This window comes from Ammospiza caudacuta, chromosome 4 (assembly GCF_027887145.1).
Source record: "Ammospiza caudacuta isolate bAmmCau1 chromosome 4, bAmmCau1.pri, whole genome shotgun sequence".
In the NCBI taxonomy this organism is placed as follows: domain Eukaryota; kingdom Metazoa; phylum Chordata; class Aves; order Passeriformes; family Passerellidae; genus Ammospiza; species Ammospiza caudacuta.
In genome coordinates, this window is record NC_080596.1 from 77,039,604 (window position 1) to 77,063,968 (window position 24,365).

General features: G+C 47.1%; 1 protein-coding gene across 1 annotated transcript in view; it reads left to right on the forward strand.

Moving 5' to 3' along the window:
• The first annotated feature begins 1,255 nt into the window (after nt 1-1,255).
• Nucleotides 1,256-24,365, forward strand: part of FGFRL1 (fibroblast growth factor receptor like 1) — a 169,258-nt gene continuing 146,148 nt past the window's right edge. The window contains exons 1-2 of the mRNA XM_058803368.1: nt 1,256-1,432; nt 2,504-2,613. Of these exons, the coding sequence (XP_058659351.1) occupies nt 2,553-2,613 (61 nt within the window). The 5' untranslated portion in view covers nt 1,256-1,432; nt 2,504-2,552. The remainder of the gene's footprint in view (nt 1,433-2,503; nt 2,614-24,365) is intronic.

The window sequence follows — 24,365 nt, forward strand, 5'->3', positions numbered from 1 at the left end:
CAAGTAAGAGATCTAAGAAACTATAACATCAACAGTAATGATATTTCTTTTGAGATACAGAAAGTTTAGCCATTGAGACAGTATTTTTTCTTGTCGTTTGTTTAGTCTGTTTGGTGAATTCTGCCAGGTTGGTTTTGATCCTGTATGAAGAGTGATTTGCTGTAAGAGCGGATGCATCAGCTGAGTCGCGCTTCAAAGTAAACAATAAATAACTGTAACAGTTAATATAAGGAACTGACATCTCCACAGTTTATTTTCCGCTTGGTTTAGTTTAGTTCAGGCCAGCTTCTTTCTGGCATCATTTGCATCCGAGCCGAGAATTCAGAGCGGGGCAGCGTGCGCGGTGGGTTCCCACGGCCGGGGCAGAGGGGCGCTGCGGGTTCTGGGCTGCGGGCTCGGGGTCTGCATCAGAGGGGCGCTGCGGGCTCGGGGGTCTGCATCAGAGGGGCGCTGCGGGTTCTGGGCTGCGGGCTCGGGGGTCTGCATCAGAGGGGCGCTGCGGGCTCCGGGCTGCGGGCCGGGGGTCTGCATCAGAGGGGCGCTGCGGGTTCTGGGCTGCGGGCTCGGGGGTCTGCATCAGAGGGGCGCTGCGGGCTCCGGGCTGCGGGCTCGGGGGTCTGCACCGCCGCTGGGGTTCTGGGCTGCGGGCTCGGGGGTCTGCACCGCCGCTGCGGTTCCGGGCTGCGGGAGGGCAGCGCTCGGGGCACGGCGGTGCCGGTACCGCCGCGCTCGGCTGCGGGACGCGCTCCCCGCTCCCGGCGCTCCGCACCGCCCGCAAAGGGTTAAGGGGAGCGGGCCCGGCGGAGGGCGGGGGCTGCCGGGGCTCCGGGGATTGGTGCGAAGTTTGGAGCGGGCCGGCCCCGCGCCGCCCTCCCTCCGCGGCGGCTCGGCCCCCGCCGCCACAAAGCCCTGCAGGGAAAGTTGCTTTATCGCCGGGTTCTCTCTCTCCCCGGCTCTCCCCCCCCCCTCCCCTCCCCTTCCCCAGCCCCTTTCCCCTCCTCCCCTCGCTCCTTAAACGGGATTCCGGCTGGGCGAGCCGCCGGACGGCATCACCGGGCATCCCGCGGCGCGGAGCCCCGCAGGCTCTGGCAGGTCCCCGCTGTCCCTCCCCGCACACACACGCTCAGCCCGGCCCGGAAAGCAGGAAAAAAATAATTTACAAGGTTCCCCCCTTTCCCTGACCTCCTCGCCCGTGACTCTCGAGTAGAAAAAAAAATCGGGGGCGAAGGGGGGAGGTTGTTAAAAGCCGGTGAAGGGGCAGAGCCGCTCCGTGGGGAGGGCACCCCAGGCAGCCCCGCCGCCCCGGGGAGGGGGGCATGAGGTAGAGGCCGGCGGCGGAGCGCCCGCGGGGCGCCGTGGCCGCGGAGGGCATGAGGCGGCGAGCGGCGGGGATGGGCTCCAGCGCGCGGTGTTAGAGCCCGCGGCAGCCGAGGTAAGTGTGCCCGCACCGGGACACCGCGCCGGGACACCGCAGCGGCGCACGCCGGGACACCCCGGGACGCCGCACCGCCCTGGCCCGCACAGCTGCGAGCCTCGGGGCAGCACCGGCTGGCGTGGCGCCGGGTGTCCCCCCGCTCGTCCCTCCCTCCCTCCCTCCCTTCCCGACCCCGGCCCCGGCCGCGAATCTCCCGTTAGCGCCGAGCCCCGGGCAGCCCCGGCCCCGCTGCCGCGATCGGCGCGGCGAACGGCGGAGCGGCCGCGCTCGCTGGGCTGGATGCTGTGCGCGGGTTGTTGTGTGTCCTGGGGGCACGGGGCGTTTAAAGCGGGGAGTTTACAGGGGTGAGGAATCCAGACAGTGTTTAGAGAGTGAGAGTTTTAGGAGGAGAATGGGGTGTAATTAATGTAAACCTGATCTTCCCCGGGCGTGCGTATCGCAGCGAAGGCATCTTCAAGAATCTGGGAAATTGAGTGCGGTTGCGCTTTGGGACGCACCTCTGGAGCCCACGGAAACAAGTGGGGCTGTCGGTGGGGAGACGGTGCCGGGGATGGGTGGGGGAAGAGGAGGAAAGGAGGAATCAGTGCTGTACAGAGAAGTCTCGGAGTGGAGCAAGGCGCGGACCCAGAGCGGAGCCTGGCTGAGGGGCACTGGAGCAGCAACACAGTTTTCTGGGCTGCTGATGGGAGAAGTAACATTCCTCCTCCCCCTTCCACCAAGTTCCTCCGCAAATTGTTAACCTGAAATCTTGTTTTATGGCCACTTGCTAGCGTTTTGTTTGCCTTCCAGACTGGTTCTGTACAGGATACTAAAGAATTATGCATTAACTGTAAACTTAGAGGAGCTTACTGGCCTCAGTGGGTTCTTGATTTATATCAGGCTAAAGCAGACAGGAGGGCAAAGTTTTACTCACTGAGCACCAAGGAATGAATTACAAGTACGTTGCTCTTTCATTTGCTGTTTCTTCTTGCCAGTGTTCTCAATAGAATTTAAAACTCCGCAAAGTTGAGGGTTGTTCAGGGTTTTTCCCCCCAGTAACTATTTTGCTCTCCTTTTTCCTGCCTCCAGGTCTGAGAGGACAGTAGCCTGTGCGATACGGCGGGATCTGGTTTTCAAAATGGAATTGCAGCTGGCGCTCCTTTTGGCAGGGATAATTGCGTTTTCGGACTCAGCGCGAGGTAAGGGGACCGCGCTCGGTGCGCTCGCCCTGTGGCTCTGTCCCTTCCCTCTGCTCCGTGGGCTCTGCTAACACCCGGAGGGACCCTCCAGGGGAGTTGCTGTCAGCAGGGACTCGTCCCCTGCACATTTTTATCTGCACAGAGATTCAGGCTCATGCCCACGTGTGCCCCTCCTTACCTGCGAGGTTTGGGGCGGCGTTTGGGATGGAGCGCGGTCGCTGCGGCTGCGCTGAGGTCTCTGAGGCACAGGTGAACTTCCAGGGGCTTTTCTGGTGCCTGTGTAAAAATACACAGACAATTTTAAAGAAAAGCAACTGCATTCCTCTGTGGATCAGAAATACCTCTCCCCTTCTGTAATCCCTCCAGCCCCTGCCCTGTGTATTCCCACTTACAAGCTAAACAAACACATCCATTAACTTCCCCGGTGACAGACAAATGACAGTTCCCAACAGCGAGAGCGTATTTTAGCGTCGAGGCTCCAGCAGTTGATCAGATTTCAATAAACAGGTTACCCTTCCAGAGGCAAATTGAAATACATTGACCTGGGAATGATGGGGGTAGGAAAAAAAAGAAGTTTCTTTATGGCAAGGTGCTTTTAGCAAAGCTCTGGGATCAGAGTGCAAGGAGCGGTGGCGCTTCCTGCACTTTGCCTGTGCTGTACCTTGGTGGGTGCTGTCCTCGGAAAGCCTGAATGGGAATCCAGGATTTCAGCTCCCCCGCCTCTGGTCACAAAGTAGGGGCTGCATTGTTCCAGGAGAAAAGGGGTACAACTTTAGGATGCAGATTGCTCCAGCTGCAATTCCCAACAGTCTCAGAGTTTTGTGAATTGTTGTAAAACCTTGAAGTCATCCAGTGTGAAGGACTTCCAAATTAAAAGGTTTAAACTTGTCCTTCACTTGGGCTGTAACTTGCCAAAAATAAATCTTGGGGGTGAGGGTGGGAAAGGAGAGGGGGAGAATTACTCTGAAAACTCAAGTTTGGTTTAGTGCACTGCTTTTTTTTTTTTTTATTTTTGGCATTGGCTCTCAAGCAAATATTTTATGGAGGCAAAAGCACTATAAAATGATTTGGCTGGAAGCTGAATGAAAAAGAAAACAGTCTATAGGCTGTAATTCCTTCAAGTCTGAATTCCAGGCAAGGCTTACAATGGAGACTCAGTTTAAGTTGTGGGCGATGGGCAGCAGTGTGTGAATTAAGATGACTTCATGGATGTATTTTATTGCAATGGACCTGAGAAGTTGGTGGAGTTCCGGAAAAGATCTGAAGTGGGCAGGAGAAGACAAAAAGATTCTTGTCTCTGATGTGAGCTGAGTATCAGCTCCTTTACTGGCTGACCCTGTTTAAATTTGGTTTGCAATTGTCTTGCTCTCACACTTACTGCCCCTGGAAAGAGAAGCACTGTGGGCTGTTGTCATGTGAAGAAGTGACGGGAAATTAACAGCAGTAATTTCAGTAAATCATTATTTTTCTCGTGGAAAGGTCTTTTAAATATAACTTTGATAGGATCATATTGGTAATTGGATTATTTGAACACTTTTCAGAGCTGGAAAGACCCATGCTGTAAGTGTATGGAGAGACGGTTCTGGTTGTTTAAAATTAACAAGAAATAGAGGTTAAAAGCCAGGGCCAAACCCACGAAAAATGTCATTCATTTGTGTGCTGATTTAAGAGAGGGGAGGCAGAGAAGAAAAAGGAGTCATTGCTGTGAAAACAGAGACAAAATTCTGACATTTAAGTCCTGCTTTAGACCTCCTTAAGAAGGAGAACATTTTTGATAGTGAAGGACATAGATGGAAGATCAAACTTGTGAGCAGAGATGAGACACTTCCCAGAACTTTGAAACTTTGTGCTGACAGATATCTCCAATTGCTAGGTGTTTACACTGGGATAATTTCAGGTTCTTGGAAAAACGTGCCAGGCTTTTCACGTGCCTGCAGAGTTTTTCTGAACGCCTGGTACGAGGGCTTTGGCCGCTGGCGATGTGTGAACGTTACCTGCTGCAGTCGCTCAGGTTTTATAGGCACTCCTTCGGCCAAATCTCAGCCTGAGGTCGTGAGGCTCTTCTCTGGAGGAGGAAGGGCTCTTTGTTTTGGCCAAACAGCATTTCATACCTGTGTGCTGACTGCAGGTTAGACACGCGTGGCCTGGAGTGTGCCGGCACCTCCTGACCCGAGGCATCAGAAGTTCGATAGGTGCTTGCTGGCCATCAGGTGGGGAAGGTGGCTGAGGAGGTGCTCTGGGAAAGTGATGGTCCTTCTTTTCTACTCATTTTAGGCAAAAGTAGGTTGTGCTGTAATCGGGGTGTTAATTTGGAGCTGGCTGAATGCTGAGCCTGTGCTTGGGGAAGGGCTGTGCCGTGGTGCATCTGCACAAGGGGGCAGAGTTAAGTTGCCCACGCGCTCCAGCTTTGCTATTTCCTGACAGTTGAATGCTCAGCTGCAATCTTGCATTAAATGTTGCGTTGTATTATTTTTACATCTTTATTTAGGTGACACCTTTTAAGGCAAAGGGCCCTGCAGGAACGACTGATTGGGTTTAGCCAGCAGTTTTTTTTCCCACCTCCCAGCAAAAAGGGGCGTTTTTCCAGCGTCGGATCTGTGCCTGCTGGCTCTGTCCCACCAATGGATCTCATCACTGATGTAGAAGACACTGTAAGAAAAGGAGTATCTTAGCAGACCAAGATAAACTCTTAAGAAAGATGCGGTACCTCTTAAGTATCCAGGCAAAATAGAGCAGGTCTGATTTTAGAGGTGCAGGTGGTGGAACTGTCTGTGTTTGAAGGGATTAGGGGTGAGGTAGCTCTGCCTGTGTTTGAACCAATGCTTTTGAGGTTGAAAATCTTTGACTAAGGGCTTGTGTACACCTGTAAATGCACTGGAATAACCCTTCCAAAAAACTTAGTCTAGAATAACTCTCAGTGGCCAATCTTATTCCAGGCTAGGGATCTCCTGTACCAAAAATTCTTCCTCGGGAGCTATTTTGGTAGATATCCAAGCCCCTTCTTTCCCTTGCGGCTGAAGACTAGAACATCTGTGTGCTCAAAACCCACTCTTGGAGAACCAAACCTGTGTGCTGTGGTTTTCTAAGAGGGATTGTGCCTTTCGGCTGATGGCCAAGGTGTGGGGCTTCAGCCTGGCAGCTTCAGCTTGGTTCTCAGCCTCGACGGATAATGCCTGCTCTGAACCTGGGAAAACAGTGCAGGTCCAGCAGCTCATCCCTCCTGTTATTCCATTCCTGCTCTCTCCAAGCAGCCCCATACTGGGCATAAAAGTCTTCAGTGTCCTGTGCTGGCTCTCCTCTGCAGGGATTAATGCCATCCTGGGTCACTAACCTTTAGTGACTATGTCCTGCAGCAATGTAGCTCCTGCCACGCCACACCTCCAGCTGGACACAGGTAATACAATCTGATATTTTCCTGCCTGTGTTATCTCAGTGACCGACAACGCAATATTTGTTCCAAATCTGTCAAGTTGCCATCATATTCGCCTTGGTGACCGTATATGGTAACGTTGGGATGTGCCTGGCTTGGTCCCGTGGCTTGAGCAAGATTTTGCATGGTATGTTTAGAAGTTTTTGGTAAGAGCAGTAACCACCCTCCTGTTAGCAAGTAAACTGATATTCTGCTGGAAACTAATTAGTTTGGATGTTGATTTCATTTTCGGTGCATTGCGTAGGGAGGGGAAGAACGGGACCTTAATTGCTTTCTGTTCTGGCACTTCTCTGAGCGACCTTGGCTTGCAAACCTGCTTGGTGTCTGCTTCACAGGGAATTTGCTGATTGGGCCACATCAACATTCCATGGTTTTGTGCAGAAATAATGTTATGTGCCATTTTGGCTTCTCTTAATACTGAAGAAAAGGGAATTGGTTGCTAGAGGTGTTTTTTTTTTATTTTTTGGAAGTTGAGTTCTTCGTTCTGATGAACAGAATTCCCATTCTGTAACTTTAGGGTTTATAAGAGTCCTTCAGTAAGCACAGAAAATATAAATAATGGTAATGTGACAGAGATGGTTACTGGCTTCTATTTTACACCTTTATTCTTGTTGAGTGGTTGTTACCAGATAGAACGATTAGGTAATTTCTCGCTTGTGAAAGAGAAGCATGTTCAGATCTAACATGCTGATTCAGATTTTATGGAAGTCACAGCACATCTTCTGGAGAAATTTGGGGCATTTTTTGGATCTTGCTCTTGGGGAACTTGCTCATGAATAATCTGCCAGCATGACTTGTACCTAGAGTCAACATGAAGAGCTAAGAAAATCCTGGTTATTTTTTTAAACGCTGGTTCCTCCCTTCTTCTGAGGCTGTCGGCCGCTTTAAATTGTGGCCGAGTTTAAACATAAAATTCAGTGTGCGTCATACTGGAAAATCAGGGTTGATTTTATTTGTTTTTAATTAGGAATATTACAAAACTCAGCAAATTGCTCTAATACATCTAGATTTTCCCTAAAGTTTTTATAACTCTGTTTTCGAAGTCCATATGTTTCTTTGACCTTCATTAAAAGACGCAAGCAGCAAATCCAAATGTCTCTTTTCTGGGATGAACTTGTACACAGCAAAGGCTGGACTCCAAAGCCTGAGTCTTAGCCGCAGAAGTAACTTTCATATGCCATGAGGTGGTGCTTGAGATATTACGGGAAAGTGTATTTTTCAAGAAAAAAATATAATTTGAAATTGAGAAAGAAGTGACACTTGCTAGCGAGCAGGAACTCCCTTTTCAAGATTTAGGGCCATTAAAGCCAATTTATTGACTAAAGGTGAAGTTTTTAATTTGACATGAATTGGCTGATAGAGCTGATCTTTTCCAATATCCTCTCTGATAATTCCTTTTTGAGTGTCTGTCTCACCATAAGTGACGCTGATACATCTGGGTGCACAACACTCGTCATGGAATACTGTGAATTCCATGTAGTAGTCTGCCTGTGCATTTTTAGATTAATTACTGGAAGAGATAAAAATTTCCACTGAAGGTGGAAAATAACAATGCAGAGATCCTCTTGCACCTAGGTTGAATTAAAAGAAACGCAACAACCTTTAGTCATAGCTTTATTTATCCAGTGAGATTTGAACTGGTGCAGCTGATGTTCCTAAGATGTGAAGCTCCTACTTGTGTCTGCAGTGACTTGTAAAACCAAGCTGCCAAAAGGATCTGTGCAAATGTATCCCAACATTACAGGAGTTGGTGGAAATTCTCTTTTCTCACATTTCTTTCATTACCCTCCTCATTTTGTCTTGTTTCAAGTAATTTGTCTTTCATCTGACCTCTTCCTGTATTTTCTGGTGGGCTGCTCAAGCTAAAATGCATTTGATATTGTTTGGAACATTTAATTTGGATTTCTGTTCCTTGTCTTTTTCTCTGTAATCAGCCTTTACTTGGAGCTTTCTCTGGTAATAACGCCCCCATACCTATTTAGCTGTGTTTACCTGTTCTAATCTTTTGCAGCAAGGTGAAACATTTTTGGTCATATAAGGGACTTTTTGAGAGTGGAGCCAGTGGGAATACAGAAGTTGCAAACACCTCTGTCTGATGCAAGCCTGTTCAGTCTGCTGCTCTGTATAGCAACTGTGGTACTATGGTAAAAGAAAAATATTTCCAAAAGCAAGCTTGATTAATCTGATAGTGCTGTCCTGATGTCGTATGAGACAGGCAGGTGCAGCCCATGCCAGTTGTGACAGGTCAGGGCCTGATTCAGAGCCTGAGAGTGTTGGTGCTGTGACTCCTACTCACTCCCACGGGCTTTGGATCCATCCCTGAAGGGTGACTTAACTCAGCTGATCTGTGATACCCACCTCATGTGTGACAGCAGAGGGGGTGTGGGCAGAGTGTGCCGCTCACCTGCTTGGCTGCATGGCTTGCACTCACATTTTTTATTCTAGAAAAGCACATTTTGCTGCTACTGACTGCCAGCTCTGGCTGATGGGTGAAGCATGCACTGCCAAGGCTGAAAACAATTTGAAAATTCTCTGCTTAAACTTCGGGTTGCTGCAGAGAGTTTATCCCCAAAGACACAGAGCCGTCCTGTGGGCAGTGTTCTGGGTCTGGATGGGCTCAAAAATTGCCTGTTATTAAATAAGTGAGTGTATGCTGTTTGTTGCTAAATCCATTCCCATCTCTGATTTTTTTCCCCCTCCCATTCCCAGTGAAATAAACCTGGGCTGTGTGGAGTTGGGTTGGTTGCTCTGATTACTCAGTGTCCCCCTGGTATCACAGCAGAGACACAGCGTCTCTGCAAGGAACCTGATGTTGTTATTTCATCCCAGCCCCTCCACTCTTCACAAAGAAATTCAGCCAATAACTCCAGGCTACTTCTTCCATTAAATGTGCAAACTCACTTTGAGCTTCACTAAGGAAAGAAGAAAAATGTAAATTGGGAACAGAGGCTCCTTGGAGCAGGTTAATGTTTCTCCAGATGGCTGCACCTCTATGCTCAGCCTCTCTACAAGTGGTTTCCAGCTTGATGGGACACAAAATAATTTCTTCTCATAGGTGGTAAATTTATTTCATGAGAAATTCACAGAATCTTAGGTACCCTGTCAAGTGAGTAATGCCAGAGGTGTCATACCCTAGATGCCACTTGGGTGGCATTGACTTGTGTGGGTATTTTAGGAGCTGTCAGTATTTGTGCCTGTCAGATAAAAACACAGGAACAGCAGACAAATAGAGAAATGTGGACTTAATTTGTGCAACAGGAATTTTAAAAAATTCCCATTCTCCTTGCTAGGTTTGCTCCACATACCCCCTGAACTGATAACCTTAAGAGTGAGGTATTAATGTGGACTGGCACAACATCTCTGTGGTAGCCTTGGGCTTGTTAGTTCAGCCCAGGATATGGGAGAGGGAAAAAGCTGGAGAGGAACGTGGTGGGAAATGTGTTAGCCAACCTCCAAGATAAAATTTATTCCAGATTAATTGGTGTACCCCTGCTCTTGAGGCCTGCTGGTGCCTGGGAGAGGATCTCGAGCAGGCAGTGTGTGACTGAAGGGGATGTTGGGATGCAGCTTTCCCAGGTCTGTGCTGTGGCTCTCTCATCCCTTGTGCCCTCCCAGGTGCCCCCACATACAGGTGTCAGACTTGATTGGCTTTTGGCCAATGTGTGACTGAGTAAAAGCCTTGTAATGTAAAAGGGATGCTTTCATTGTGCTGCGCTTTACTATTGCTTTGTGTGGATGTTCAATCTCCTTTGTTCTAGGCAGAACAAAGGAGATTGAATGGGGCAAGGCCAAATCAACCACAAAGAAGGGAAAAGGGAAAGCTGTTCAAGCCAAAGCACTGGAGTTGGGCAGCTGCAGATGCTGGAGCTCTGTGAACAGGTTTCTTTCCCTCCTCCTTCCTCTCTAATGGATTTGTGTGAGCTGGAGTAACAGAGGAAGTTATTTTTCTCTGTGATTGTTCTCAGAGCTGTTAGCACAGATCTGAGACACGTCTGTAGCTGCTGGTTAAGCAGTGGCAAGGGCCAGATGAGCTACAGGTGTATGAACTGCGTGTCAAGGATGGGGGGGTTAATGAGTAACAGGATGAACCTCTGAACATGGTGCAATATCTCCCCAGGGATACTCCAGACTCTGTGGAAGGAAGGGAGGATGCTTGTTTGGCATTGACCAGTCAGTATTAAACTGGTGGCTCTAACTCCTGCAGGGTGTGGATGCCCTTCAGACAGAGGGTGCTGTGAGCCACCTTGCTCACCTTCTGGGTGAATCTAAATCTTCCCTGTTCTTCTGCAGACTGACACAACATTTTGGTGGCAATATCAGCATCTCTTTATCCAGACCAGTATCATTGGGAAGTGTTTAATGTAATTTTGGGCTGTTTGAAATGGAAAAACCGGGGAGGAGTTGCCAGCTCCTCCAGCATGTGGAGATCAGGCTCCATGCTCTGATAAGTCATTTCATATTTTAATGTTCAGGGTTGGATTACAAAGGTGATAGTCCCTTTAGGTTCAGTGAGTTGTGGCTGAGTAGGTGTGAGTAGGATTTAAGTATATAATCCTGCCAGAGAGCAGCAACTGGAGGCTCACAGGACCAGGCTGAGTTTCAGTTCTGTGCAGGGTGGCACCATGCCATGGGAGGGTTCATCATGATCTGCAATAGTTAATATAAAACCAGAATAACAGATCAGAGCTGATGAGTATCTTTCCTCCTCCCTGCCCTTCCCAGCCAATCAGAAATGCAGTATTACCAGGGCTAATTTCATTAAGGGCTAATGAGAGTGAAACTTTCAACTTAGTCACGGCCAGGACAGTCAGCAGGTGTTTGCTTTGCCTTGTTTGATTGACAAGGAATCACGAACCTGTTAGGGAGATATCTGCATATGCAGGGAAGTGGCTTGGGACACTTGATTGCTGGTTGCTGGGTTTGCTCTCTGAAGGTGTTTGCTCTGAGCACTCAGCTGTTGTTTCTGAGATATAAAGAAGTACTGGAGGCTGGTGAGAGCATTTTGCTCAGGAGCTGCAGAAACCATGAGGTGGGGATGGGCCAGTGTTTTATCTGGACCAGAGCAAAGTCCTGCTTGTATTCCTAAGGCAGAATGCTTTTCCTGATTTCCTGACTGCTCAGGAGTAGGCCAGAGGGTTTGGAGGATTTCAAGCAATATTTTGTGATGGTGATTTACACAGGTTTGTTTTTCTCCTTGGAAGATCATTGGAAACATCAGACTAGTAGTCCTTGTATGCAACTGGTAAAGTAGCCTTTGGATATTTAAATTGAAGTTAAATTCAGGGCTCTCCTCCCCTTGAGAATTCCTGTTTGGAGGAGGATTGTGGATTCACGGGGTTAGGAATCTGTCCCTTACTTTCCCTTCAATACCAAAGAAGAAAACTACTGCAAGGCTGCTGCTCAAAAGTAATCATAGCAATAGACCATAGCAATAATTATGACTATTTATTGAGAGTTTCCAGTACATTAAAAAGAGATCCAAAAAGTGCTGCTCAGCATAGGCAGTCTTCCTCTTCTAGATACTGTCAGGAGAAAAAGCTTGTCTTTCTGAAGGCCACAGACTAAGTGGAGTTCGAAGCTTATTTTTCTTTTATCCAAGAAAATCCAATAAATCCAGTAAATTCTTTCAGTGTGGTCTTCCAAGAGTTTTTCAACTTGGTCTGACTCACAGATTATTTGAGTGCCATTATAGACTAGGGGTCAAGCAAGTTAATTCCCAGAACAGTATGCTGCCCTGTTTTCAAACTGTGCTAATCAGGGTTTTGAGTCAAAGCATGGCAGTTTGCTTAGTGAAATTATTTTCCTGTTAGAAAATCACAAATAGGCTCTGACTATTCGTGTTGGCTTGGTCGCTGGAGCACTCACATCACATGCAGTGCAAAGCCCCCAGGGATGCAGTTGCTGTGGATCAGGGCACTGGTGGGGGCTCATTTCCCATTTCACAAGGTTGAACTCGTGAAAACTGGCTGAAACCTTCGGAAAGAAAGGAAAGAAATTGTTGCTGTCACATTTCCACCCGCAGCAGGACGGAGGGAGGGCTGTGTGCAGCCCATCTGAGCTGTGGGTGCCCTTCCCCAGAGGAGACATTGGCGGAGTTATTTGGTTACCTCTCCCCCTCACCTTTTTGTAACGGATCTTGTTTGCTTTTTCCTCCTCCTTTCCCGAAGCTTATTAGCACTGTTTGGGCAGAGGAAATGAATTAACATAATTCACTGTTGTTCAGAGCAGGACACATTCCCTGCCTGTGTGTATACACACGCTGGCATTCACCCTCCCAGCCTGTGCAGAGCAGCTTGTTTACAGAGTCTGGCTCCATTTAGGGAGAACAATACCCTGATTATAGAGGGCAGCCTTTTCTTTCCACAAACCAGAAGGAAACCCTTTGCTTCAAGCAGCTACTGCCCCTTGAAGGTGTGGGCATTGTGAGCTGCTGGAAAGGGGGGAATAAATCTCTTGTGGACACAAACCAGCAGCATTGTTCTCCACGGAAGTTGGTTTAGGGCTGGGGGTGAGGAATGGTGTTGGGACAAACCAAATGCCAAGTGTAAGATCTGCCAGCGTGCAGAGAGGTGTTGTGACTTCCAGTTTAATTTTCAAATAACAGCTGAGAGACTTCATGGGGAATTATTTGGTGCTGCTCGAGCTGGCAAGGCTGGGTGGGAAGAAAATGGTAATTGAGTCTCAGAGTGGTTTTGGATGGGCTGAGTTGGGTTGAAAGGTGCTGTTATGTGTGAAATGCTGGTCATTTCTAATTGCAGTCATGCACCTGTGCCTGGTAGATAATGCTGGAGCCGTGTCATACGGAGCATTTGCTTCACGTGATGCTGGGAAAGGTCAAGCACTTGGTTCCTGTCCTGCTAAGTTGGGTCATTAGATGCACAAACAGGACCCCCCTTCCTTTTCCTGACTGCAGCCACTCGGATCCTGGCAGTAAATCCTTCTCAGGTGTGACTTCATGGCAGCTGGAGATGGCTGAACCTGACCCCATCGCTGGCCCGTCCTTGTCCTCCTCTGCTCCCAGCCTGGCAGCTCCCTTGTGCCAGGGGAGAGCTCCTCTGACCTTGCTCTGGATGTTTTGGGGAGGAAACTTGGGCAGGGAGCCAACCTGGAAAAAGATGTGATGGTTTAAATTCTTAGAGGAGCATGGGCTGAGCTTGTGGAATATCTCAGTGTCCTTACAGGCAGCAAGTCCTTTCTTGTGTTCCCACTTATGGAGGAAGGCTCAGTACTTTGAAGGACTGGATATTTATGGGAACATTTATAAAATGACTCTTTAGGAATCTCAGATGCATCAAGGTCCACGGGGCAAAATGTAACATAGCCTGGGGGCAGTGAGTGTGAAGCCTGAAAAGTCATGTTTGGCTCTTGGTTCAGCTCAGGGGTAGTGTATTGCTGGCATTCTGCACCGGGATGTTACATCTTTCACACTCTGTATCGTGACAATTTTCTGTTTATTTCAATGATCCCTTGAAATTTGGAAGGATTTTACAGCGAAATGGGTGATACCTTCCTTCCTCTGTCTCTGCTTTTGTCTTCTGAGGCAGAAGGATCATTTTGGGGAAATGGGAAATGGTGAGTTAATCCTGTCAGTGTTTGCTGGCCTGCCTATGGCATTGCCTGCTGCAAGGGAGGAGCTGCTCCATGAGAAGCACAGTGGGCAGCAAAGGTGGCTGCAAACAGTGCTGCAGGTGTTCCCTGTGGTCCAGGCACAGTGTGTATCCGCCCTGGAGCCAAGCTGAATGTGGGATTTCACCCAGAAGTTTCTCCTCAAGCTTGGCTTTATCTCTACAAAACTTCTGGCACTGCTTCAGCAGGCTGCAGAAATAAGGCAGAGAAAATAACTTGGCCAAAATACTCCCTTTGGTTGAAAATATTTTTCCAGGGAGAATAAGAGAGCCAGCAGGCTAAACAGGTAACGCTGCAGGGCTGCACCAACAACAATTTTAGGGAATTTCTGGAAGGGGATGTTTGTGTTGACCACTGAGACATGGTGCAGGAGTTCTGTCCAGGGGTGACTGACACATGTCCAACCTTCTGAAACACGACCCAGGACCCTGGAGAAGCTGTGGCTTTTGCCTCTTGATCCAGTTTTTTGGAAAGGGGGGAAGATCCTGATGTATATATCAGTATCCATATGAAGGCTGCTTTACTCTGCCTTGGAAGACTAAACTCAGGTACAGGTGTGAAAAGCAGAACCTGGTACTCAATAACTCTACCTATTGACAGAAAAAGTTTTTTTTTTTCCTTAAATATGCTTTAAAATCTGCCAAACCTTCTCATACCTGGACAATGGGTCCCTCTTGGGCAATGGAAGAGGGACAAGTGTAGGTTCCCACGCTGACTCACAATCTACAAGAAGGACAAGAGGAACAGGGCAGTAAAATCCACTCCAGGGTCCATCCCTGCATCTGTGATGGCTTTAAACTGAGAGTGTGAGGCTGTGTGGTGATCTGGGGAAAATGTGAATCTTGGCAACAGTCCCTGCCTTATTCAAAATATCTGGGAAACACTGAGCTGGGAGGTTGAAAATACATCTCTGGGGTTTCCTTCTCCAGAAGGAAAAACATCATCAGACTTTCACTGAGACAAGTGTTTGAAAGAAAAAAAGGGAGCAGCTTAGTTGTCAAACACTAACTGAAATAACAGCAGCAAGGAGTAACCCTGAATGAATTTTAATGGCATTTTGATTTGGATATTTTTATTTGTGTACTTACAGGTGCATTCCCTTTTATCTCTGCAAGGGTATGGCAGATAGTATAAAGTGCAAAATAACCCCAAAGTGCAAACCCAGAAAATTGTTTGAGGCAGATGAAAAATGCTGCAAATTAATTGAGCAGGTTTTTTGCCATAATTAACACAGTGTAAAACTGACTCAGGGCCTTGTGTCTGTGGCATGTGTTGGAGGGTATTTACTATTAAAGCAGAGCTTGAGGAGGACTGCCACATCTGAGATATTTAATATTGCTCTCAGAGAGCAGGTCAGCAAGTGAACAGGGGTTTTGGTTGGTACGATGAACACAGCATAAGGCAAAGGTGTTATTATAGCTGGTGTGATATTATTGTTATTGTTATTGTTATGTTATTGTTATTGTTATTGTTAATTATTATTGTTAATTATTATTATTATTACTATTATTATTATTTAGATTGGGGTTAGTGCCTGCAAGGCCTCATGGCACCGAAGCGTTGTGGTGGTCAGGGCTGTTGAACTCAGACAGCTGCAGTGTTAAATGCAGCAGCTCTTTGGAGAGAGGCTTTGTTTTACTTTGCTTTACCCTTTACAAAGGGCCCCTCCAAAACCAGACCCATTGGCCAGCTGAGTTTTATTTACCATGTACCCCCCAGAATGGTGAGGTACCTCTGCACCCTGTACAAAGCAGATGTTGCCCTGACAAGGGCATTACACCATGCTTATTTTTTATAGAAACAACCATCAAAAGTCCTGGAATGAAAAAAAAAAAAGAAATACACAGATTATTCAGGCATTATTACTGTTATTATCATCCTCCTCATCCATGCCACCAGCAAGGTCTGACTGCTCCCAAGTGTTGCTCCACATCCTGCTGGAGCCCACCATGGGTTTCTACCTTCTAGAAAGGTGGAAATAACAACCAAAATCTGGGAGAAGGAGAGAGAGTTGATAGAGGCCAATTTTCACACAGTCACAGAAAAAGAGATCTTCCAAAAGATTTCATTTTCCTTGCAAAGGCTTCTGGTGGCTGTTGAAAGGGCATTTCAGTGGAAAAGGGCCCAGCAGCCCTAGGCAGAACCAACACCCTCAATTGAGAAAGATTTTTTTTCAAACAGCAGTACTGCTAAGAAGTAATTAAAGTCAAATAAAACACGGAAAACTGTGTATGACACATCTATTTGAATTCATCCCAGTTTGGATCCACTGAACCCATGTAGCACAACACTGGAGGCACACAAGGGGAGGTCCAAACCCAAGGATTTCATTGCACTTTTGCAACTGGAGAAGTTTCTGTTCTCAGACACCATTTTCCCAAGTGTTTGGGCACATACTTCAAACACCTAGAGATTTCTTGTATTTAAAGAAATACTTGCTGAGGACCTTCCACTCTTGCAGTTCCCTTTGCTTTGTTCCTCTGCCTCCCCTGCAGCGTTATCCTGGGCAAAAATTGAAAATAAAATAAAGAAAAGGGGTTATTTTGGGAGCCCAGCTGTGTCACTTCAGGTTTTGCTGGCTGTTTAGGAAGACTTGTGAGGACTCTCTGGGGGAGAAAGGGTCAGGTCAGAGGCAGAGAGCCACTCACCCTCTGTCAGAGGGGCTTGTAATGCCAGGGCAGCTCCCCAGGGAATGTCTGTCTGTCTGTCCTTCCCTCTGGGGTTGACAAGAGGCTGATTCCTTCCCCCAGCTGTTCCCCTGTCACATTACAAATGAGACTCTGAAAAGCAGCCCTTGGCTTTGAGACAGCTCCTCTCTTCCTAACTCATTCTACACATCAATGAATGTCAAGCAAAGGTGATTTATATTTTATAACTTTTTCAAGAGCAGGACCTTCACACCTTTGCATAGGAAAAGTCCAACCCCTGTGTGAGGGGGCTGCCAAAATGCACAGTGCACAGTGAGGTATGTGTGAGAGCAAACACAACTTTTGCTTTTCATGAAAAAAGTGCTCTTAACATCCAAATCCTCCCACAGAGACTTTATCCAAAAAGAGAGCATCTTTTTTATAAGTGATAATGAGGACAAAACATCTTTATCTTCCCCATCATGGCAGTGGCACATTAAGACCAGCATTAGTTATGATCAGAAGATCTTCATCCATTTCTGATGAGCTTGAAAACCTGCTATGAAGAGCTGCTGGCTTTGCCTGGATTCTATTCTAAATTCCATTCCATTCTCATTCCTAACGTGAGCAAGCAGCATTTGGAGCCATTGTTCACCCTTGTAGCTCTTGGCCTGTGCAGTGGATGTGAAACATACAGGGTGAATTATGGATTAAATAATTGAAAATCTTACATGGCAGTGCATTTCCTGGGAGGAACAGCAAAACCATAGTGGAGCCTTTCAGATTGTCTCTTACCCACTCACCCTCTCCTCTTGTACCAACTTCCAGCAATTTGGCTGCGTGTTTTTTTTAGGAACTACCTTCCACCCAAAGACTACTGAATTTTTCTTAAATGCTGGGTTCTGTCAGAGCTGATAAGGCAGCAGCCAGCCTGCAAAGATAACACAAGCTATCAAGGCTGCTTGTGTTTGTCTTTATTTGGATTTTTTAGCAAGCCTTTGACAGGCGCTGAGAGCTGTCTGGAGGCTCTGTGGTTTAGTGGGTCCTCCCTGCTTTTCTTTTTGTCTTTGGTACCAAAATGCTTTTAGGCTGATTTGGAAGGGAAAAGAAAGGTCTGATGGAGCTAGGGAATTAGTGGTGTTTACTGAAGGGAGTGGGGAAGGTGGACAGTGGGGGCTGGATGCCGAGGATGGCTCTGGGATCTGTTGTGGTGTCTCCACTTGGAAAATATTTCCCCCAAACAGGGTTTAAAGGGGGTGAGGAGCAATACAGAGTCGCTAAATGCCTGATCACTGGCAGGAATGTGTTAAGGTGTATGAAAACCTGTGATTAATTGTCTTTTCAAGCTCCCCCTGACTCCCACTCCCCTTTTCTCGCAGAGTTGTCCCTGTTTGGGCTGCTGGCTTTTGTTAACCTCTGAGGGAGTGTTTATGCTTGGCTTATGTTAACCAGAAGGGAAAATTTTCCAGTCAGAAATTGATCTATCTGCTGATGCTAATAACTTTGTTATAGGGAGTTCATAGAGCAAAGCAGATGTGGATAGAAAACACAGCCCATGCCCTTACACAGAGATCTCCTGTCACCCTTAGAGTGAGATATTGGGGTCCATTTTCAGCCCAGCTGAGCCCTTAGTGAAGGGAGGTGTTCCCCCTGTCCTCACCTCTTTGTAATGGCCCTGTGTATCCCCAGTTTTGTGGAATCATAGAATCCTGGACTGGTTTGGGTTGGAAGACTCCTTAAAAATCACCTTAAAAAAAAAATCTCCTTAGAAATCAAGCAGGGACACCTTCCTCAGCTTGACCTTGAGCACTTCCAGAGATGTGGAACATGTTCCATGGCTTCACTACCTTCACAAGAAAGAATTCCTCCCTGCCCTCTGTCTGATGCAACTCTGTGGATGGTTGTACCATGGGTCAGATTAGGACATAGATATGACTGGAAATCCTATTAAAAAAAAGAAAAAAAAAAAAAGGAAAGACTAAAAGTCATGGCATAGCCCTACAGCACTGGGTTTTATATACCTGGCTGTTGCTTGTGGTACCCCTCAGGTGGTTTGTACCAAGCAGGCTCTTGCTTGCTGATATTTAATATTCGTAGTTCTGTCAGTGCTGTTTCACCATGGCTGGAATTACAATGCCAAAATAAGTGCCCTTTTCAAATTTCAATGCAATTTGTGGGCATGCTTTAATTAAGCTTCACAGCACTGCTTGGAGGAACATATTTTATGCCTACAGTGTTGTGAAGGCAACCTCACAGAGAGGGTCAGCAGCACTGGTTGGGAACACTGGTTTTGTTATGTGCTTCTGCCCAGCAAATCCTTCTTGCTCTTTAATGTAACCTGTCCCATATGAAATTAATTTCCAACATGCATTTGCTTACAAAATAGCATTCTTCACACCAGAAATATATAGCAGTAGAAAAAACCACTGCCAGATGTCTGTATTTATAGAAAACTGGCATGTTCTGTCTGGCGATGACAGAATATTTCAGTGTATTTATGAAGTGCTCATGTTTTTAGAAATATTGAAATCCAGTCAATATCAGTAGAATCTTGCTTTTCTTATTTTAACCAGCAGAGCATGTTTCTTTAGTAGATAGAGTACTAAAAAACTAGGAGAAAAGCTTTCACTACCCCTCTGTCCTCACTGGTTTGTTTTGGTTTTTTTTCCAGCTTCACAGACCTCATTTTAAAGGGACATCTCTGGCTTTAAACAAATGCAGCTTTGACTGTATATTTCTTCATCAGGCATTTTTGCTTGAAAGATAGCTGCTCATAAAGCTGAAAGAATAATTTTCACTCTAACAGTAGATCATACAACATTTTCCAGTTTTCAGACGGAGGTGTTTCTATTTGCTTAGATGGCCCTATTTTGGGTTGTTATCATGCAGAGGGTCTCACATTTGAATCTGAACCCTTTGAATGTTAAATTTGGGTCAAGCCAGAGGTGTTGGAGGGTGCAGAAGCCCTGGCATGGCTGTGGCTACAGGGAAGCCCATCACAAATAGTGTCCTGCAGACAGCTCAGTTGTTTTCCAGACTGCTGTAAACAGCTCTATTGAGCCCCTCAGTGCCTCAGGGTCAAGGTTCTCGCTTATATTCCTGACATGGGCACTGGAGAGTTTTCAGAACTAAAATGTGCAGAGATCTGGACAGGTCCTGGTGGGAAGGTGCTGTTGGAAGCCTGGGCTGCATGCCTGGCAGTAAAGAAATGGAAGGGATTTAGATAGGTGCCTTTACATATTCAGGTAACAAATGAGGAGCTGTACAGAAATGTAAGCAAGAGGGGCTCCTTGTGGGATTTACCACTGGAACACAATTGCTAATCTATGCAATCTACAAGTCAAATTAATTGGGTTTGCTCGGGCTGTTGCTCACACCATTGCTGAGCACAGTAGCTTGAAGGCAGTGAGGCTTTGGCCTCCCAATCTCTGCTGCATATTTGTTTTTTTTTGCAGCGAATGCCTTTGATAGATGTAAGTTATATTTCCGTACATTACAAATGATAGATTCCTCCCCCATATCCTGTGACAGCCTTCCCTGGAGACAGACAGTCTGTGTTGTTTTAGCCAGATGGAGAAAGATTAACGGGAAAGGTTTTGCTGGTGTTTGCAAAGACTTTTAGCAAAAGGGAGAGGTTTGGGTAGAGGATTTAGTGAGAATGAAAAAGCATTTCTGAAAACTCCTGCCTGCCCACAGGGCTCCTCTCGCTGCCTGCCCTCTCCTGGTGCCTTCTGCCTGCAGGGAGCATCAGGACAGCCCAGAGGAACCCTCGGGCTGGGCTCCCTCCCTGTGCCCTGCTCAGCTGGAGCTGATCCCATGGCAGCTGCAGCTCTGCAGATGATTTTCTGATCCAGCTGTGCTGCTGCCTTGAGCCTGTGGGTGGGCAGGGAGCCTCTGCATTGTGAGGAGGTGGCTACAAGTGGGGAAGGGGCTGCAGGGGACCCCTCTGTCCTCTCCATGGGGCTCACCCCACCAGGCATGGGAATGCTGCCCTGCACCATGAGAAGTGCTCAGCTCATGGACAAAATCTCGTTTATGTGTTGGTGTCTGAGCTGCCCTCAGAGCTGATGGAGGTGTTGGTAAGTAGGGCATTGAGCCAGTATTGACCACCTCTCTGCAGACTGTAATGGGAGTTTGACACCTCAATTTAGATGTGCCCAAGAGCTGAGTCCTGGCCATATTTAAGTTCCTGGAATAGCTAATGGTGATGCTGCCATAGTCATCTATAGCTCATGCATATCTGCATGCAGTGCCAGTAATTAAAGTCTACAGGTTAAAATCAGGCAATTCCCACTGAGCTTTTTGCCCTCCTCAATGAGTTTTTAGAGCTGAATGGGCTCTATTTCACTCCATAGCTGCTTAATATCCTGTCACTCTTACCCAGAGCCCCCAACTGTTCCCTGCCTGAGGACACATTGCAGTCAAACACCCAAGAACATTGCTCTGTGTTCCTATGAAATGTTTTGGTCACTCCCCACAAAGCAGCTGATTGTGCAAGTTTCACACACAGGCTCCTTGCTCCTTTGTGTGTAATACTATATGTATGTAAGGGAAGAGGCGGTTTTCCTTCCTCCTGGTGATCAGTTTATACCCCAGAGTGGGAAGGATTGATAGCCCTTGGGGCTTTCTCATCAGCATGCAGGAATTAGCATCACAAGCAGGAGGGGCTCAGAGGTCTGACCTGCAGCCTTGCGTGGTGTTTTCATTGTCAAGTACAGACAGGATGTACAGTAAATTAGGTTCAGGCAGTTCTGCTTGCTGAAAACAACATCATTTCACAGTGACCCTGAAAACAACTTTTTTTTTTTTAGAGTCCTAACAGAGGGACTGTAGCTGGATCCAGGAGGAGGAGTTGTGGGTGGTGGATCGGGAGCTGGAAGCAAAACTTTCCTCTCTGGGTTGGTGCTGCCCTTGCTGACAAGGCTGGTGACGCACGCAGAGGACTTGGTGGCCTTCACCATGGCCTGATACAGGGCTGATAGAGCAGCTCCTGCTTCATGGGAACTGCAAAGGGTGGACACCATGGCCTGGAGTCCCACTGCCATGAAAGGGGGCATCCAGTTGTGGCAGCAGTTGGAAAAAGCCACCAGCAGAAACTGCTCTGTGCAGAGCCCCAGTGGTCCCTTCGACAATGGGAGGGAGAAAAGCTCATCCAGCCCCTGCTGTGCTGCAGAACAGGATTTGTTTGTCCCACTCTTTACCTGTGTGAGACTGAGATGCTTCATGGCCTAAAAGCACATTTTCCTCCTGTAAAGAGAGATGAGGGACCCCTCAGGTGCCTCTGCTCTGTGTGTCTGAAGTTAGAGGTGAAGGAGTTTTGAGTTTTGATCTGGTTTTGAGCATGTTGTGGTGTCAATCAGGAATGGCTTCTTCGAAGTGGAAAAGGAAAGGCTAATTTAAAGCCAATATATGTGAATTTACCCTCAGGCTTCAGTGAGAGTTTGAAGGATTAGTATGTGAGCCAGCCCATTTCCTTACACGGGCAAAACTTTTCCTTATGGCATGAGATTCAGCTCGTTGCAGAAGGCTCAGGTACCACCAAACTCCTCTCTGAATGGGAGGCATAATGTCTGTAGACATTGTGTTGCCTGTCTGTCTGCACAGGGAGAAGTGTCACAGTAAATGAATCCATTACCCAGGATTGTTGATATAACACCTTTCTTCTACCTCTGAAAAAGCTTCCTTTTGGGTCTTTAAATCTGTGTTATCTACAGCTCCCTTGGTGTAATTGAGGGATTTGGGGATTAGAGGATGGAGCCAACGTCACTGCTGCTTTTCTGCATTTTTGGAATGCGAGGGAAGAGGCTGGGGGTGGAATGGTTCTCCAGTGTGCAGTTTATTGATGTGTCTTTGGTAGAGTTTTATGGCTTTGTTAAAAGACGTTGAGCTGTATGATTTATTAGCACTGCCAGAGAGTATATTAATGATTATTTCACATTCCCTGAGATCTTAGTGGGTCCTGCCCATGGGGAGGTCAGAACGAAGGGGCATTTGACAAAGTACTGCTCTGCTTACAATAACAACTGATAACGAGCCTAGAAAATAAGAAAGTTCCTTTGCCTTCAGGCTGTGTTATCTTGCAGCAGATATCAACACAGCCTTCCAGAGAGAACTGCTGACCCTTTGCTGTGCTCAGGTCTCTAAGAAAGTGCCATGGCTAAATCTGCATGCCCATGTGCCTTGGAAGTGACTTTACCTGCTTAGGAGCAGGCACTCCAGCATCAGTAATTGCTCCTGGCAGATGCAGCACTCTCTGCTAAGCATGCAGGTTTGGGGGTTTGGTTGGGAATGAGCAGACCCAGCTGGCATGAAAAAGGACTTGTTAACATTTGCTTTCCTTTTTCAGGGGTATTCTCTAGTAAAAGTCAATCTGGCCCATTTGGTGCCTTCCAGAGCTAAAGGGTCTGCTTAGTCTCAGGTTCATACCTGATCCATTGACTATTTCTGGTGCATGTTCAGAGTTCTCTGAACAACAAGGGTGTTTTTTGGCTGTAATTTCTGCATTGCACAGCAGCTGAAACTTTAAGAAAATCAGTGATTATTACAACTCTGTTAAAGACAAAACACCCAAACACCTGTTAGCAGAGAACTCCATTTTGGGTGATGGCCACCCAGCATCGTAGACCCATTCTGTTGTGGATTTGGTCGGGCTGTCTCAGAGTGATTGTCTGTGGGTCAGCCTTGCCCTTCCAGCATCTGGGCTGGTGGAGATAAGACAGCAATCACCCCTCAGCTCTCCCTGCTTCCAAAGCCGATTTTACAATGTTTTTTTAATTTTTCACAGGCTACTGCTGGCCAAGTGGAGACATTCCTTGTCTGTTATTCATGGGCAGAAATGCTTGATTAGGGCTCCTCTTCCTGGAAACATCAGTGAAGTTGATGCCCTGGATCCTCTTCCACAGATAAGATTAAGAGCATGGAAATCAGCACGCTTCTGGCAGTGGTTTTTACTGGCTCCAGGTGGTAATTGCAGAGAGGGTATTTTGGACCGTGAGAAATTTGCAGGATCATTTGTCAAGCACCTTTTGCTGGTGGGTTGTGGGGGCAGAGAACTCACCTAATAGACATGGGTTTTTCTTTTTTCCACGTTGTTTCTTTGGCTGGCAGTGGCTGTGAGGGTTGCTGCTGCAAAGGGAATGAGTCACTCATTTGTTTGAAGCAGTGAAGAAAGGTTCGGCATGTTCCCATTGATACTAAACACGAAGCTGTGATGTCGGTGGTTTCCTTTTCTCCTGCTTTCAGTGTATTTGGTTTTCATATCAGGGAGGTCAGGAATTCGTGTTTGCTGCCTTTGAGGAGGGAGGTTTTGGGTAGTCTTTAGGTCTTTCTGGCTGCCCATCCCAAGCTGCTGCCATCAAAGCCCAGTGGAGCCTGTCAGCTGGGGATATTTCCAGTTGCTGTTTTTGTGGGGAACCTGTCTGACTTTCAGCCTCATGGATCTATCTTACTTCACTTGTTTTTATTAAAGTCAGTGACCAGTGCAGTCCTGGAATGCGGCCAGGTTTTATTTCATGGCATTACAATTTGAGGGATGTGAGGATCAGCATGTACCATTGGGGTGGCTGGTCTGTCCTGCCTGGCACAGAGCTGGGAGCTTCATCTGCTGGATCTCTTACGGGGGCACGAACCTGTGCTTGATTAAATCCATTCTAGCACCTCTCTGTATGATTATTTCCCTGCAGGCAAGTAAACGATAGAGGTGAGGCTCTTCTATCTGGTAGTCTTCTCCCAATAAGCAGGAAACTTAATTTCCAATTTTTTTCTTATAATAATCCCACTGGCTTTACCCCAGTGAGTTTTTCCTCTTTAGGGTGTCTTGCTCAGGAAAATGCAGAAGTGATTCCCCTGGTGTAGGAGTACTGGTCCATGAGAAAGCTGCTTTTCCTGCCCAGTGGTGACATAACAGACTGCATCCTCCTCTCTTTCACTCCCCACAGGTCAATTTTCTTCAGAGTAGTCACCTGGGGACATCTGTGTGCATATTTAAAATAAGATACAAACGCCAGCCAGTGTCTTGCAAGTGCTTCTGTTGGCTGCTGGTTCTGTTAAAAGCTGGAACAGCAGATTTC